The sequence below is a fragment of the Alosa pseudoharengus genome, unplaced genomic scaffold, assembly GCF_046254945.1.
Source record: "Alosa pseudoharengus isolate Yale_2024_CS ecotype anadromous, Long Island Sound unplaced genomic scaffold, YU_APseudo_1.1 YU_APseudo_1.1_scf_7, whole genome shotgun sequence".
Taxonomy (NCBI): domain Eukaryota; kingdom Metazoa; phylum Chordata; class Actinopteri; order Clupeiformes; family Clupeidae; genus Alosa; species Alosa pseudoharengus.
This window is the reverse complement of record NW_027468859.1, coordinates 34,419,617-34,437,857: the sequence shown is the minus strand read 5'-3', so window position 1 is coordinate 34,437,857 and position 18,241 is coordinate 34,419,617. Positions and strand designations below refer to the sequence as shown.

The following is an 18,241-nucleotide window of genomic DNA, read 5'->3' as shown; positions in this document are numbered from 1 at the left end:
AACGAAAGTATATTCATTATATTACATAAAATGTGTGCGCGTCCAAAACCGTAACACCAGTTCTCTGATAGAGTGAATTTTCAATTTTCATTCTGCGAATGTTCACTGAAGAGTGTGGGAAGGTTCGCTATTAACATTCCCCTAATGCAGTGTTTCCCAAAGACTGGGTCACGACCCACATGTGGGTCGCAGGAGATTTTATTTGGGTCGCCTGCACAATTTATGTTGTCTAATAAATTATATATTGGTGGTTGCATGCCTGTTGCATGTTAGATCTGAAGTGAAATGGGTCGCGATGGTCTGTCATTTTTAAAAAGTGGGTCCCCAGAAAAAAAGTTTGGGAAACACTGCCCTAATGTATTTCAAGAAAATATTTTTAACGTTCCTGGAACGTTTGATCAAATACAGTTCAGGGCGCATTTGTAGAACGTTCTTTGAACTACATTCAAAACTGAACACGAGGAGCTAATAAGGATGTTTTTATAACGTCTTTTATAGACAATTTCTGTACATCTAGTTTTGTTCCACATTTTCTCTGACCACTTTCTCTAAATAAGATTTATGTATAAGTAGTATGTTGTTCATGTTGCAATAATTATTTGGACCAATTCAACTATGAACCATAAACTGTGTGTTTAGATTGGATATGTGCAGCAAACAAGTGACTCTCTTACTCTTCCATTGACTTCCATTGTATTAAAAGAGCACCACATGTGGTGCAAAGTGGTACTGCAGATCCAGTACAAATTCAATGGATTTATAGACAATATTTAAAAAAATCTTATCTCAATGAAGAAACTCAGCAACAAGCCCAAATTTTGGGCAGATGATCCTCACATACAGAATGATATATGGTAAAATTTTAAAAAATCCTGTTAACTGTCCACATGGTGAAATGAGAAGATGAAAACAGGCTTTTTCCAGGTTGTACTAAAGGTTGTACTAAATTGTGCTTAAATCTGGTTCATCATAACCACACTACGCTAATTTGTTAAAAACTGTTGAATTCAAGTTAATTCTGCAAACCTACCCCCACAAATAGAATTCAGTTCAGGAAACACTAGAAATCATAGACTGTTGCGAAACACTGGTGATACTGAGTCGCCCCATACTACCATTTTTAAAGTCATTCAGTCCCACAGAAGGCCATTGGTTTCCATGAAACCATGGGCTGATGTTAACAGTATGAATCGGAGAGCAAACAGATTGGTGCGTAAGGCTATGCCATTTTCCCCACATGCAACTCTGAGTTGGTGTGTTTACTCTCTCCTTTATCTCCCAACAACCTTCACCTGAACTCAGTGTCAAGCTAACATGAGACAGAGATCAAAAGCTCTGTTAACCATTAACAGCAGTCTGCTTTGGGGTTATCAACTAATTTGGACAGCAGCGATTCACGTTTCTGTTCACAGAAATCCACCGTGAATAAATATTGTCAGAACTGTGACTCGAGGTCAAAGGACAATGTACTTACAATGTTACAATGTAGACAAAATGTTGATAAACATCATTAACATTGAAAACATTGCTCGTTACAAATTTCTAATTTGCTGGAATACCCTTGGATCGTTGGATACCTTGGTTGATATCAGTTAATAATCCTATACTTCTACATTCTCTTTAAGGTGCCCTGAAAAATACTGCTTACTGAAGTGGAAGGCCTTTGTTTAGTTCAAGTTGTTCCTCTAACTGGTTAACTGGTTGATCTCGTAGTAAGAATGCAAAAACACTGACAAATAAGTCCCCTGAACAGTGTTCTCAAAATTATGTGTCTCGAATTCAGCCTGCATGACCCAATCAGTTTCTTGTGTAATGATTAAGACATCCATTTGGGGTTGGGGCATATTCAATTTCAATTTCATTTAAATTTTCGATTTAATTTCACTTATATAGCGCCAAAACATTACACATGTTTCATGGCGCTTTACAGAGTGTTAAACATTCACAGAGAGCCCATGAGTAACAGGGGCGAGAGGAAAAAAAAGATAGAAAAGATGTAAAAAATATGTAAAAAATATGCACATGCAGACATGATTATGCAAACTCATTTGCGTCATTGTCTTGCATCCACTTCTGTTATTTTACACATGCAGCCTCTGCTTTTGTGATGACGTAAGCTGTATGACGCAATTCCAGCATATCTTTATTTAAAGACCCATTTCATCTGTGATGGTTCATAGCTTGAGGATTTTGGCTCAAAAATGTTTTGAACATCTAGCTATAGCGGTATTAATATAAATAAATACACACAAAATTTACCACTGAATTATTCACCAAATACAGTTAAACACAAGGCTTTGAATAACCCCTAGAATAGCCTCGCCTGGCAGTCCTTAAAAGGACCAAAACCCAGGGCAGCTACAGCTGTTTGAGGTCTCTTGGAGGCTGGAGGCAAGGGTGTGGGTGTGATCTCCTTTGAACACCACCCCAATGGTTCATATTGTGATTGGTCAATAATACGTGTGGCCAGCAGGCATATCTATCTCAGTGCTGGCATAGACTCGGGCACAAGCTGTACCTCGGATAGGGGAGGAGGGTATTGTCGTATAAAACCTCAGTTAACACACACAAGACGATTGGGTCATCATCACATTGCATTACAGCAGCGGTTCCCAAACTTTTTTCCCCGCGGACCACCTTCTACATCCTGACTCGGCTCGCGTACCCCCACCATCCAACACATAAAAAAGTAACTCATTCTATTGACGCATTCCAGGCATCGTTGTTTAATTAGCCACCCTACATGATAACATAATCAAAATGTGCAACTGGTCTATGAGCTCTCACATTAAAAAAAACAGTGTGGAGAACCACATTAGTATGGTTAGGTAGCATCTCACTGCAGACCATGCACTGTGGCTTTGGGCAGTCTGTCTCCCAATCCACGTGAAGCCTAGGCCTATGTGCCTCATCATACTTTCGTTTTCTTCGCGCAGTCTTTTCTGTCTCGTTCTTTCTTTTATCCCCCTGCGCTCCATCTCCACCTTCAATAGTCTGCCCCCCATCCCATTCCATCGTTACCTGTGTCCTGCTCTGTTTCTCTCGCTTCTCCTCTTCGATCGCTTTAATTAGGCCTTTTGGACAGTGTCCCTGTTTTTAGCCAGTTTTCCATGTTTACACAGCCTTCTACCTAGCCTATACGTCAACGAAACTAACGCGCTAGATATTCTGGCTGCCCGCAGGAAATCACGTGTAGCCTATTGTGTGTAGCTTATTTTTTAATGAAAACATACCCTATTATAGAGTTTACAAATGATTTCCTTTAATTTCACATTTCCATATCATTATAACCTGATTCGAAATTATTTATTATTTATGAATTAATTAGAGTATTAATTAATTAATCATTTTTAACTCCTTTCCGCCATTGCCCTTTTCATCTCGCGTACCCCCTAGTGGCAGCTCGCGTACCACCGGGGGTACGCGTACCACAGTTTGGGAATCCCTGCATTACAGAATCACCAGAGTTGGTCAATATTGTCATATTGATTTGGCTATAGAATAGTGACTTTTCATTTAGAAAGTGCTCATTGCTCACGTTTGTGTTAGATGACTGATCAGTCAGAAGACTGTGTCGACACAGCTACAGAGCAATCACAGCAAGCTAACAAATTTTGAGCATTCAACATTGTTCAAATCATCTTAAAACTAAATGACATCTCCATGTGCTGTCATGCTTCAAATTTACAGCCAACTTCCTCCTCAACCTTTCCAACCTAACACCTTTTGCGGTCTTCACATAGCCTTTAACACTGGATTAGCTTGTAATAATTTGTTTATCCTTCTCAGTGAGCAGGCTGAATAGGCTTCCAGAAGCTTTCATTCTGCTCACGCTGGGAGGTCCAAGTCTGAATCACAGTAGCCCCCATGGAAGGATGAGGAGGTTGTAAGAATCCACCCTGACCAACTGGATTAAATGAGGTCTTTGGTGGATGGCATGATTAGCACACAGTTGCAAAAAGAATTGCTGTCTCTTGACACAACACTGGTGACAATCAGACTGTACCACCCCTACTTGCATAACATTTAATGATGCTGAGCAAGACAGAGACCCAGGCACAGAAACCCTTGAGGTGGCACAAGACACTAAAAAGCATAGGGTGAAATATTTGTCTGGAAAAATATTACATTTCCTTCATCTTTAAAGAATAAAAAATAATCCACATATGTATACAGTTTAGTGTGACTAAAATAACACTAATATGCCTACACATCTTATTTCAGGTTTATTTCAGTTTTTAGGTTGTTGCTTTTGCATTACTGCCACACGTTTTGCTTTTCACTCTTATTTTTTCTATCATATGTCACCAGCCCTGGGGAAATACTGGGCACCATCTGTAGTTTGTTGATAAACAGGGCTGTGTCCTTGCTCGATTTTTAGATGAGATTTTAATTGACACCCTTTATTAACAGACTGCATTCCATTATCAAATTAGACATACCTCTGCTACATGTGAAGGTAGAACTGCAAACTATTAAGGCACGTTCTTATTTGATCCAGATGTCTACAGCTCCAAGAAGTAAATGGTCATCTTAAAATACTGTTGTATTTTAACTATACTGTTGTATAGTTCTGACAAGACTAAGCAACTTGCAACTTGTGGTTAGGTTTACTTCTGAATCTGCACAACACATTTCAAATATAGCCCTCAAGACATCTAGCCAAATGTATCATATAAGCTATACCAAAGGAGGAAGGAGAAACAGAAAAATGATCCAATAAAATAAATTTCGGTCTCTGGTGTCTAGGTTGAACCACATGGCTCCCCCACTTCCCTGCTCACTCCCTAACAGGAAACACTGACACAGGCTACTAGATGCAGTGCATCTGTTGTTATTGTAATAACCTTGTAAAAGTCCAAAAGTTCAGTACATTTGCTTTCCTTGGATTATTTTTAATGCAATCATGACAAAGCCACTGTAAAACTGCACCATTAAATCCATATTTTTATATACATGTGGTCACTTTGGGTGACAAAGCTGTTTGAGCAATAGGTCACATTTCATCCAAAATGTTTGTGGATGTTTCATTCATCTGCATATCATATTCCCAAGAAATGAATGGCTGAAACTCTTTAAGCGTAGCCACAGTTCAGCGACTTTATTTAGAATACTTAGAATAGCTTGGCCTCTCAGCAGGGTACGACTCCTGACGTAGCCTAGACCAGGAAAGTATTAACTTGGGCCTAAATCTGGCAGTAACTACTATCTGTAGGCTTCCTAGTGCTGGCCTCACAGCCAGTTTCAAATAATGGACTATTAGGTTAGCCAATTATCAATATCTGAGCAATTTACAGATGATCAAGTTAAATCCATTCAGTGTTGTGTTCTGCATTTTGATAAACAAACTGCCTATTCATACAGGGATTTGGGTGATTAAGGCCCCCAATCATCGTTAATCGACACTAGTCAACATTATCAGTGTTTCCTGTCTGTGAGATGTAGGCTGTTACCAAACCAAAAGATTTTAAAATCATCTGCAACTAATCATGAAGTTTAAAAAAAATAAACTTCTTTAGGACCTTCACATGACAGATTAAGACCATCCAACACTAATCAACCAGTATCTCCAACACTTATTTAGACTAAAGGATTTGCCATTGTATCAGTCTTATGACGTATTACTTTTCATATGACTTTTCCTGAGAACATCAATTCACTTTGTTAAGAGCCATTCACTCTGCAACCTACTCCACCCCATTCTCCATCCACATTGACTGTCGTCAACAGGTGGCTGGAAACGTAACAGCACAAGCTAAATGATTCATGTGGTGAAAGGCCAAGACAAGGGGGAAATTCACAAGGCACAACACCTCAGTGAGTGCTAAACACTCATCAGTTCTCATCATCCTGTTCAGTTTTTACTACCAAGTACTCACTTTGTAACTCGTGTAAGTGATGCAAGAGTAAGAATCAATCAGTAAATTCAGAGGGGGTATTTCACTATCCACACACGGTACCTAACATGATATGTTAATAAGTTAGACTAGATGCCTTGATGTTTACAAACAAACCTAGCCTCAATTCTGGGAAGGACAAAAACAGAATCCGTATCAAATGGCTAATATTTATATGGTACTTACATAAATGTGTTGCATGTGTATTCATATCACTGCATGAGTTTGCACTTTACAGTAGCCTGTTCGTTTTGATAAATTTATTTAAAAATCTTCTTACCTAACATGTTCTGACATGAGCAATGTTTAGTGCAATCTGAAGTAGCTTCTTAAAGTACAAGCAAAAGTGAGTTCCTGACAAACAAGCTGAGTTCCTTGTGCACATTTAATTGAAAATGAGATATTTTTCACCAGATCAACAACGTTATGGCCATGCAGTATCACTCTTGGAAGTATCACGTTTAATTACAGTCAACTGTGGTTTGCTAAGGAAGTATCTATGCATGCATGCATGAATGAATGAATGACAGACATGCATTTCGTGTCTATGAAGTAATTCCCTCAGTTGCGCATTTTAACATCCGCTTCCCTCAGTCTGAGAGTACATTTTAGCTAACTAGCCAAAGCTGACAATGTGAATGCTTTCCTAACTGATATGATTTTTAGGTGTTATGCTAAACGTTATATCCAGCTATCTTCCCTTCAGGATTATTAATCTCAGTGGAGTGTGTTATTTGAAATTCCAAATCAAGATAAAACAAACATGTGAAGTTGGTAGTACAGCGATACCAGCTAATATTCTTTCTTCAGTTAGCGCACACGTGGGCAAGACTGGCAAGTACAGTAGAGTGGCCTCGGTTCTATTATGGTGGGTTGTTCATTCATATGCTATGGGAAGTCAGACACTTCCCTCCAATGTTAATATTAAGTGAATCTTGTGACGTGAGACAACTTACACGTTTTGAATTGAAGGTCTTTGTCGTCCGGTGATCCGAACTCTTGCAGCAGGTACACAAACAAGATGCCAAAAGCGTTCTGGATGCCGAATACTGATCCATTGCACCACATAGCCGCCAACATGACAACCCATCCCCATCCTCCCTCCGGCGGCTCAAACTCTTTCTCGGCAACGGTATCGGACCCTTTCTCTGTTATGGCTTTGCTGTCCCCGTTCTCCTTCATCTCTGCAGGTACATTGAGGGGTTTCGTCTCTGTCTTTCCGTCAGCTTCATCAGTCACAATGTTCGTATTTGCGCCAGCTTCGTTTTCTATCATGTTTTTGCCTTCTGTCATGACTCCAATGAATAAAAATACGCTGCTGGAAAGAGTCCGTTCAGCTGGTCACCGTCCTCGTTGATTTCTCAAATTCTCACCAGTGAAATTGAGGCTGCGATTTGTTGCTTGGGCTGCTTGCGTTGCTTGCGTTCTCTGTCGCTGTTTCTCTTCTCTTCAAATAAGCTCGGTAGATTTTATTAAAATCTTAACGGGGCGTTACACTGTCATTTCAATGTGCTGATGCAATAATTTCACAAGTAACGTTACAGGAAGCCCATTGCAATGTAAGCAACTGTGACAGCAGGGCAGTACAGTATTAATAGGTACCTCTAATGGGCGGGGCAAGAATAGACTGAGTTCTGTCGCTGATTGGACACGTGTGTCCATCCTAAATTGTAGAGCCTGGTCAAAAGCACCCGGCCTTTTAAGTAATTTTGTTGAATGACAACGTTGAACACTCGATTTCATACGCTTTTTTGATCTAAAATGAAGTGGTAATTTATGTCGCATTGTCCCCTCATGATAGTATTCAGCATGGATTTACCTGATTGATTGCATTTGGAAGACATAAGACGAGCTCTGTATAGCCTAACACTTAAATATGTGTGGTAAAGGGAAAGGCATTGGGGTAGAAAATATGACCAATTGCACATTTTTTGTATGTTTTCAGTAGATCATTAGAGGGCAGATCTCCCAAAATAGTCCCAGAGCCATAGATAGGCTCTAGTTCCAGTTGCGTACGCCATCTAGTGGTTCACAGAAAATCTAGAGAAAGAAATGTCACTATCCATCACTTTCTTCCCAAACCCCTGTAGGTAGGTGACATGAAAATAAATTGGTTGTGTGGGGGGAAACTAGCTGAAAAAAATTAGATAGATGTTCTAAAGCAACAAGAAATATGATTTATTGAAAAATAACCATAGGCCTACTTCTTCCAAGAAATACATTTCTTCCAGCGGAATGGTTGGTAAGCAGCAACTCTAACTTTCGTATAATTTTGTAATGCGATCAGGAAGGGCAGTGCATCCTACCTATGCTACAATAGCTTCGACGATTCAGCTAATCTATTATCTATATTCAACTATATTAAGTTACCAATCTGATTTAACCTCTTTTTTCAACCCAGTCCCCTCACCCCACCCCCTGTGTCAGCCTAGATGTTTGTAAAATCCTGAGTATTTAGATGGAACAAAACTTTACTATAGTTGGTAGTGAGAGGAAGGGCGAAGAGGGAGTATGGGCCTTTCTCAGAAATAATGACCATATGCCGGTTTCGCTTTGTGATTTGGTATTTGCAAATTCCAGGCTACCCTCTACCAGTAAATGATGACTAAGTGAAAGTCAAGTCATACGTGTGATGTTCCGCTACCATGGCCACGGCAGTGTCACTAAATGTAGATATGTTGCATCATTTATTTAAAACACTGTATTAACTAGAAGTGATGCAACATGTCTACATTCAGTGATATTTAGCACGTGTTTTACCTGTAGGCAGCAGCTTAGCCACTTAACACGGATTCCGTGGCAGGCAGATGTAGCCTAATAGAAAGGAAAATGGATATTATTGGATAGGCCTAGACATATTTCACGCATTATCAAAAACTGGCGGCTGTTAAGAGTGACGTTTTTTGCCTCAAAAATAAAGCCACAAGTCCGTGAATTTAAGGATTTTAACCGCAGGCTGTGAAGATAAATGCTGGTCTTTTTACGGAGGAAACCCATGCTATAATAAAACTCTGAAGTCTCGAATTTGATAGGCAGGCCTACATGCAGTTCATTCCGTCTGTAACTTCTCCCTGTTGTCATTTTATTAGCCTATAGTTAGTAAAATTATGTAATTTGACGTTTTCCTCGTGTTCACCATCGATCTCAAACTTAACAAACAAATTAGGCCTACTGTGACATTTCATCAGGTTAAAGTGCAATGTAAGAGTTTGGTCACCTGGTTAAATCAGGCTTTAGTTTATAATTTGCTGAACTTTTGAAGCAGCAACTTCATTGTGACATTTTATATCTTATGGGAAGACTAACATTTTAACTGTGCAATAACATTTATTGAATCAACTGAAACCACACACAGACACACAACATTTCATCATCCCCCTCCCACACACCCCATTGCTCCCCCCATACACACAATATACCTTTTTTAATTACATAATGTATTCTTTAAAGTTGAGCAGGCTCTTGAGCACAAGGAATTTCATTACAATTCATTTTATGAGTACACGACAATACACTACTTGAACTTGAACTTGAATTCTGGCACCCATAAGTCAGGTTTGCTAGCTGATGAGCATAGACAGCCGGCTACTCATTTCAGTAACGACGGAGACAGTAACGAATAACGACGGAGACACGCTCTTAAGAGGGTTTTCTACGATTCATCTTACGATCGTTCGTTTGGTTTTTCCGACTGTTTCCCGAACATGCTCGTAGCGTGAACGCGCGTGCACTGCTCTTAAGATGCTCTTAAGGGGAGCTGTCCACGTTAATAGTTCTGAAATATCCTCTGATTTGACGGTGATGTCAGGTGACTGCACGTCACAGCTATAGGCCTACCATTTAAACTTCGGATCTACACATTCATTCACATCAATACGAAAATAGAAACACTTTGACATCTGCATGTAAGCATCCCAAGTAGGTTATATACCACACAGAGACATAAATAATTGTAATTATTTTAAGATTAGATTGTTGCACCATGCAATAGGCCTAATATTTCGCGGTGTCACTTAAGAACACGTTTGAAGATAAGAAAGAAGTCGAGTAAGAAAGAGAGGAAATGTGTAGGCTTAGATTTTGATGCAGTAGGCTACAGACTAAACCACATGTTGCTTTCTCTGCTTTTTACCTCATAGGCCTAATAAAATATTCACTTAGCAAAGATAATGTCAAACTATTCTGGCAACGTCTCGTTTCATAACTTGATTGCATTTTTGTCCGCTTTTCATCACATTATTATGACCATTAAATGTAGGCTATTTTGCACGCTAAAATCTGATTCATCACAGGTAAACACAATAAAGAATGGGAACGTAAGTTGGATTATGTATTCTAAGTTGTAATTCCTCTGTATGTCCTGTTGGTGACCTCAGTGAGAAGTACTGTAGACGCTCTTAGCCGGTAACGAGTACTCTGGAGCACTCGTATAGATCTACGAGTGTTTTCACGACTCTCTTAAGCTACGATGGTCGGCAAATCTTAAGACGTAAGAGGGACTTTACGACGCTCTTAGGCATAAGATGCTTTCGGGGAAGTGGGCCCAGGGCGGTAGTCACCATAGACATTGAGGGGGACGTGTCCCCCCCAATATTCAAATATGACCAAAATGCCCCCCCCAATATTCGGACATAAAGAACAAGAATAAAGCGCTATACTAGGCCTACAGGAAACCAACACGTATCTGAAATGTAATAAAACGTAAATAACGCACAAATTAGTGACCTATGGTTCCAGAGTAGCCTACACCCCTGAGTGGTTTGCAGGGCTGCCAACTTTTCAAAAAACCTTGGAGTGAGATTTGGTGGGGCCAACCAAAATTTTGCTGCGTAAATTTTTGTTTGGCTCATTCAGCATTATACCGTACAGTAAAAAAAACGCACATCAGTGGTTCTCAGGTGTAGGGACTAGGCATGGACGGATTATGACCTTTCGGGCCCTTAGGCCCAGATGTATTAAGGGCTCCCCACTAATTGTCGTATATGTGGAAGGGGGGTTTGGGGGTACTCCCCCAGAATTTTTTTAATTAGTTTTTTTGGGGATGGGCCCAAAATTAGAATTTTGGGGATGGGCAATAATAAATTCAATCAGATTCATAGCCTACATCCTGATGTGTTGATATTGAGGCAATGATTCCATGTAAAGGCTTGGGCTTCAGGGCCCCCTGACACCTTGGGCGCCTGGGTCTGGGCCCGGAAGGCCCGTGCAGTAATCCATCCCTGGGACCAGGGTCCCAGAGTTATATGAACATTGGTAAAAAAAAAAATTGGACTAGATGCAATTTCCTGAATTCTGGTACATTTTAACAGGTTATTTAGATACTTCTATATAACAAAATAAAGCCAGCCTACGAAATTAATAAAAAGTAAATCATGCATAATTTAAAAATAACTCAATAGGCTACTTGGCTACGCAATAAGGTTTCCATTACAGCACCGCAGACGTTCAATGAACGTATGAAAGCGGATGGTTTGTTTGAAATCCCGACACATGGAACGTAATAGTGATCATCAAATACCTCCCCAGATTTCAGTGCCCATCAGTCCCAACATTTAACAATATAATCAAACAGTCCAAAAGTAAATTAAATATCAAACTAAACCGAAAATGTCATGCTTTAGAAGGCCTACCAGTATGCCTCAAAATAAGACCCCGGCCATAATTTGAGGATTTACAGTATCTAAGTAGACAAACTGGCTTCAGATATCCAACAGAGTGAATAGAGATTGTGTTAGTGACGTGATGCTGTTAATGGGGAGTTTTACATAGCCTAGCGTAAACCTATAGGTTATTATTTATTTGGCATACCTATAAGGCTTTTTACCTTATCAAAAGTGAGGGGGACGACTGATCTCTTCAACACTGCGGGGGATTTGCCGCTTGTCACTGTGTGTGTGACAGAAGCGGAATGGGAGAATGCGTGTAACAAAAAAAAAAAAGTTATGAGCGATTTACGTGAAAATGGGAGAATCCAATGAAAATGACAATGAAGCACTAAACAGATGCTGAAAACAGCACTGGTATTTCGTACGGCAAAAGTGGGGGTCCAAACTAACAATTTTAAAGAGTGGGTGGGTGTTTTGTAAGAATTTAAGAAATGTTTGTATATTTTGCATCAATCAGATGCACTTTCAAAATAAATTCAGAGGTCAGACTTGCTTATTTTTATGGAAATATTTGTGCTGTAGCCTAAGCTATTTTGCACTTCAGAATTATAACCATGCACACACAGGTGGAATAGTTATGGTGATATTGCAATAAGTTCACAACCACAAAAACATATGCTACATTTCACAGTTCAGAAATGTGTGTACATTTCAGCACTCCATGAAATTATGCAGAAGTGGTCACCTGTGTTATTCAGCTAGTTTATTTAAGATAATATATTGGTCATTGTAATGGCCATAGCCTATAGCCTACATGCTATTCATTTTTCAGGATGTACCCATATCTGCATGATTTGAATGTTTGCATATGGCTTATGTCAGGCTTTATATCAATATTTGTGTCTCGTTATTTGATTTTCTTCATATTTTTGCATTAATGTCATTAGGAAGCATGCCAATATAAATATATTCATTTATTTGTAATGGGATTGGCTGGAACCTGACAATATAAGAACCATGATAGTGGGATAATCTATGGCTGAGCAATTTACAAAAATGTATGTAGGCCTACTGACTAGTAGTTAATAGTTAACATTAGAATACATTATAATTTCGCCCCAATGAGGCTATGTAGAAATGTGTTGCAATTTCAAAACCGGATTACTCAGGAACCACTTATTGCACAGAGGCATGCTTTATATCCTCGTATTCGGTAGGTTTGCTGTTTATTGTGAAATAGGGGTTTCCACGTGTTGTGTGAAGGGTTAGTGAAATATTAAACAGAGAGTAATGGGTAAATGCAAATATGATTAGCCTAAATTGCACGTCGGTTCAATGTTAATTCTCTCGCGAACCATTTATCACAGCAACTTGGCGCTAATATCATTGGAAAGCTTAGATTCCGCACGTTCACATGATGTGTGATATCATATGTATAGGTTTAGTTTAGTTGAACCTCTTCTGCCAGGTATTTGACCTACCAGGTTGACACTTCAGCGTGAAAAATACTCAATAATCCTCAAAGCATACCTGAAGCCGGGGAAATGCGGGGGGGGGGGGGTGGGGGGGGGGGGGGTGCGCCTGGGATGGCTTCTGAAGTAGCATCGCAAATGAGAGAAAATTTAGAAAATTCCACAGACAGGGGGTGCTCTTGGACCCTCTCACTGTCTCTGAAAGCATAATCGTGGCTCAACAGGTAGATCTATAGATAGGCTAAACTCATTTTTCAGGCATCTGACCGACCGGGTTGACACTTCAGCGTGAGAAATCGGGGGTGTGGCGTGTGAGCGTGTGAAACCAAAGTCCTTTTAGACAAGTCCCTCCACTCGGCGGCCATATACCAACGTTTTATGGGCACTCATCGGGCACAGTCTTTGGGTCGAACTGCGCGTGCGCAAGGCTTCACGACACCAATCTTGCTCCAGCGGCGAGATCACAACACATGATTGGCACGATGTCTTCACAACACACCATATGATTGGCTCAATGTATTCACATGTCGACGTTTTGCCGAGGAAGGGGTGGGATATGTGTAGACAACGGCCATATTGGCGTGACAAACTAGCCCCATGCTTTTCTATGGATGATTTTTTAAGTGCTGTGTCTCCTCATTAGAAAGTCTCTGGTGAAACTAATCAAATGCGTGAGAGTTGGCACCCACTGTAAAAATTGGATAGTTCCTTGAAGAACCTCAATGTTACTCCAAGAACCCAGGGGCTCTTCTGAGAACTCAAACGTGCCTTGATGCTCTTAGAGGTCTCTGCAAGAACCTTAACGATTTTTCAGTATGAAAGGAGGTTCCTCAAAGAACCCAATTTAATCAAGGTTCCTGGAGGATCTCCAGCTGAGAAAGAATAATTTTCTTGAATTTATCTTTTACAGGCCTATATTGCTGTGTAGCCTAGGCCTAACTGATTCAAAACATAGGCTAACCTAATCAGATAATATGATGCTAGGCCTGTGATAGGCTATGACAACAAAATATGAGTTTTGATGAGTACTAATCGCCTATAGTTTGACTAGTGTTTAATTGCGCAAAAGATCTGAAGCATTCAGCTACTTGTGTGGTGTTTTGTTAATTGTGTGTAATTAACTATTTTGAAAAACTAGACGAGCATAGGCTAGGCCTACTGCCTATGCCAAAAATAGCAGCAGAACACGGTCGGATAACTCGATGGGCGCACAGGTGTTGCTCGAGCTAGGCGATGACGCGCGTGTGGAATCTTCTTTAAAAATGGCAACAGAATTTGACAGTTGAGTCAACGTTACTACAGGAGGTGAGTGCAACATTTTGACAGCTTTTTTAATGTTGACGTTTGTCAGAAACTATACCTTAAATGATACATATTCTACATAATAAATGGAAACGAGACGTTTTAACCATGACCTCATTATAGGCTATAGCATACAACTAAAGGTAAGATCAACGTGTCACCGTTCGTGAACGTTAACCTTAACTTTTTGTTTAACATAACGTTAGAGCTTAGCAGCCTTATTTAGCCTACCGTTAGTTTTTTAAGTTATAAGATAGCATTATGCCTTGGCTTGTATGCTATGTTTAAACTGAATGTTAGCCAAATATTCTGTCTATTTTACTCCTTCAGCACAGACTTTTCAACTTCCCGTGTTTCCAACTCTCCTGAAATGAAAGCTAACATTAATGGAGGAAGTCCTGACGTTCATACTGCTGCACACAGATTATACAGGTCCTATTTGATTCAATTTCTATGTGGTAAGTGTGTAGCATGAGGTAGCCTACAGCTTTACTTACTGTTCTTCATTTGCATTCACGCAAAACAACAACCAGTCATTTAAATCATTAAGTCATTTAGGCTACTCCATCTCTATGTTTAATTTCAAAGGTATCCAGTATCATGACATTTGTGCTGCTGCTGTATCTAAGCACCCTTTCCTCCGGGATCGCACAGGACCAGGATATGCATGTAAGTAGATTATTAAAGTAATAAACATACAGTTAGGCCTACTGGCTGTAGTGAGGGTCCTTTTTAGGGCACCTAACAAGTAGGGATAATGGGATGGGATATTCCTGTCAGGGGTATTCAGGTTGTTGTAGTCTGCTCACTTATAGATGCAATTGAATCATGTATGCTTATGACACTCTTCACTTCTGTTGGTATGTTGCTTAACACCTGTATAAACCAGGCCATTGCATTTGAATTTTCCTTTAGGCTAATTGGTTTATACAACCTTTCATATTATAGTTGGTTGGGAATGCTAAAAACAAATTCAAGTAGGAAAGAATCCCACTGAGCCTTCCTGAAATTGGATACCATCGAGCAAAAAAAGAAAAGGCAAAATTCATCACAGGCAAGTCACCTTTTCCTCACAAAGCAAAATGCATCTGTATCTCAAGCAGAAGCTTTCAGAGTTACCCTTCACTGTGATCCTTATTGCAGTTTACTTTGATTCCAGGACAAAACTCAATCCAATGTGAGGGAAACCACACTTATTTTTTTTTCTATTCACACAGATACCTGCTACCCAGGATGCAAACACTGTAGTTCAGGTATGGTGTGTGTGTGTGTGTGTGTGTGTGTGTGTGTGCGTGCGTGTGTGCGTGTGCATATGTTCACTGATGATATTTTTACACTGACAGGTTGTAGATGTTCTTGGTGATGAAAGCATATCCAAATCCAATGTAAGTTTTCAGATGATGATTAAACACCATATATTACTACTTATTACATTTCTTTAACCAAATTGACCTTTACTTTAAATTGAATGTAACATTTACAGGACAATGAGACAAAAATGAAGGAGGAGTGTTAAAAAGTAAACCCTGATCTAAATACGATTGAAAACAGAATAAGGAGAACAATCAGTGACAGAGTGGCATTTATTCAACGCCACTCCACACAGGAAATCCTTACTGAATACCCAGCTTTACACCACATTTGAACTGTGAGTTAACATTTGGCATTTAGTTCACTGCAAATTATTTTTCAGATGTTCTTCTGCCAAGCAAACATGTAATTTGTTCTTATCTTTTTAAAGGTTTTCTCTGAAATTCAGCACCTGCATAACATTGACCTAAGTACCAATCTGCACTAAATCAGGCCTGTGAGGAGACAACCTACAAATACAAAGGTATTAAGAAGTTTGATTTACACTTCATGTCATTACTGCTATAAAAATGTATGGAATTACAAGTATGTTATTACTGCTATAAGACTTATCCAGTATATTGTTCAAATTCAGGACTCTTTGCAGCAGAGCGGCCATATCTGTTTGGGGACAATCCTGACAGGCTCATACGTTGTGGATAAGGTAAGAGTACCAGTCATTTGACACTGTTAGAAATTTCCCCTGCCAATGGGCTTGAATATCACCAATCCCCATTCTAAATACTGTTATTCTGTACTTTTCAGATATCCAAGACACCCACACCTACCCTATGCATGAGAGGCAACCCCTTTGAGGAAGACACCACCATTACACTTTGCATGGACGGACAAGACGTCGTAACACCAGAAGATGTGTTGATGGGCATTGGAGCATTGCTAGCAGTTTATTTAATTTTCAATATGGAATACCCAAAGGCCGTGAACAAGACACTGTTGTTTTTACAGTCTATGTGTGATATTAAGACAAAAGAAAAAATCCCCATTGCTGTATTTCGGATGTCAAATTTCATACTCTAAATTAAATACTCAATAGTTCAATCAATCATTTATTGACTATTTCATTTAGATTAGGAAGTTAATTGTGTTCTTGTTGCATTGTTTAATAGATGTTTTCATTCATGCCTTCATCTATGTAGCCTGTGTATTATTTGTATATTTATATATTTATTTATGTATCTATCTGTCCATCCTTTCATGTACAGTATTCCTAATATTTTGCCATTGACATGCTTTGACGCTTTTGATTAAATTCTTGCTTAAATACATCTGTTGTTTCATGTACATTTATCCCACATTCTAATAATAAACATAATAATAACAATAAAGGTTAATACATTCTAATAATAATAATAATAATAATAATAAAGGTTAATAATAATGAAGGTTCTGTAATGAACTTCAAAAGGTTCCTCAAGCAACCTTTGAAAAGGTTCTTCAAAGAACCTTTCTTTAAAGGTTCTTCGAAGAACCTTTTGAGGTTCCCCCACAGTTTCAAATTGAAGAACCCCTAAAAGTTCCTCCAGGGATCTTATAATTTTTACGTTTTGAGTGAGCTATCAAAAGCTTCCATTTACTGCACCCTGCGGTGAGGTAGGGCTGTTAACAATATCGCAAAAGCAGATATCGCGTAGCACAGGCTAAGGAAATCCCATACATGTTTGGAGCCGATCAGACTGAAAGGGAACATTTTCCATATTGTAGCCTATTCTCGCAATGATAGCGAAAGTGAAACGTTTTATTTTAAATGATGAATTTGTGCAAGCCTGTGTAATTTCTTTCACGTCTTTCAACATAAAAAATGCATTCATATGCTAGTAGTAATGCCAGAAATTACCGTTTATAGGCCTCTTAGAAATGATTGTTGCATCTTGCAAGTTGCATATTATGTAGATGCGCACTCAATCACGCATCCATGCAGGCAAAACGATCAAATGTGGCGACGTTTACAATAGGCCTATGTGATAGCCTACAGTTAATGTGAATCGCGGACAATAACCAAAGAAAGGAATTTGCACCTCCATTCACCAATTAAAGGCTGTAGTAGGCCTAGTGTTTCTACATGTTGGCACAAAACGTCATTTCTGTCAGAAGCTATAATGCATACAGGGGTAACATGGGTCAGACAGAAGAGGGGCCTGTGTTAGTAGCCTATTCCAGAATCCTGTCCCTTTCAAACTATGTTAAAATTGTGTGATTAGCCGCCAGCATAATAAAATCTAAATTAAAAGACAAAATCTTATTAGGCTCCAAACCTATGAGTCTAAGCATTAGTTTAAAAAAATCTTCAGGTGTAAGTAATAGGCTAAGTCAAAGAACCACATTCTGTGTAATATAGAGGTTATCATAAGATACTCTAGTTTGTAATTTCTTTTAAAGTATACATTTTGAACACAAATGGAGTCACTGGTCCAGGGATGGACCAGTGAAGTTGCTTCTTCTCCATCCTTCTCTTTTCACAAAACTCACCAGGGGGGGGGGGGGGGGGCATCTGTGTCCAGGGGTTCATAATCCATCCATGCCATGCCTATGTCCGTCAAAAGTTTGGAATAACCTAATTGACTGACCTAACGACTTGTTTGTGATTTTTAATAAT

General features: G+C 39.3%; 1 protein-coding gene and 1 long non-coding RNA gene across 5 annotated transcripts in view; one reads left to right on the top strand and one right to left on the bottom strand.

Annotated features, from left to right (window-relative positions):
• The window catches only part of LOC143109171 (monocarboxylate transporter 10-like), a 30,433-nt gene extending 20,986 nt beyond the window's left edge, over positions 1-9,447 (bottom strand). Inside the window, exon 1 of the mRNA XM_076271823.1 lies at positions 6,854-9,447. Within this exon, the coding sequence (XP_076127938.1) occupies positions 6,854-7,190 (337 nt within the window). The 5' untranslated portion in view covers positions 7,191-9,447. The remainder of the gene's footprint in view (positions 1-6,853) is intronic.
• Positions 9,448-13,648: 4,201 nt separating this feature from the next.
• Positions 13,649-16,913, top strand: LOC143109419 (uncharacterized). Of its 4 annotated transcripts, none has more exons than XR_012983848.1 (9): positions 13,649-14,280; positions 14,613-14,735; positions 14,866-14,946; positions 15,495-15,530; positions 15,621-15,662; positions 15,761-15,925; positions 16,019-16,111; positions 16,223-16,291; positions 16,393-16,913. It is a non-coding gene; the product is annotated as an uncharacterized LOC143109419 (long non-coding RNA). The 4 variants fall into 4 exon arrangements; XR_012983846.1 differs by having other exon boundaries at positions 14,608-14,735; XR_012983849.1 differs by lacking the exon at positions 13,649-14,280 and adding an exon at positions 14,403-14,420 and having other exon boundaries at positions 14,608-14,735.
• Positions 16,914-18,241: the final 1,328 nt, after the last annotated feature.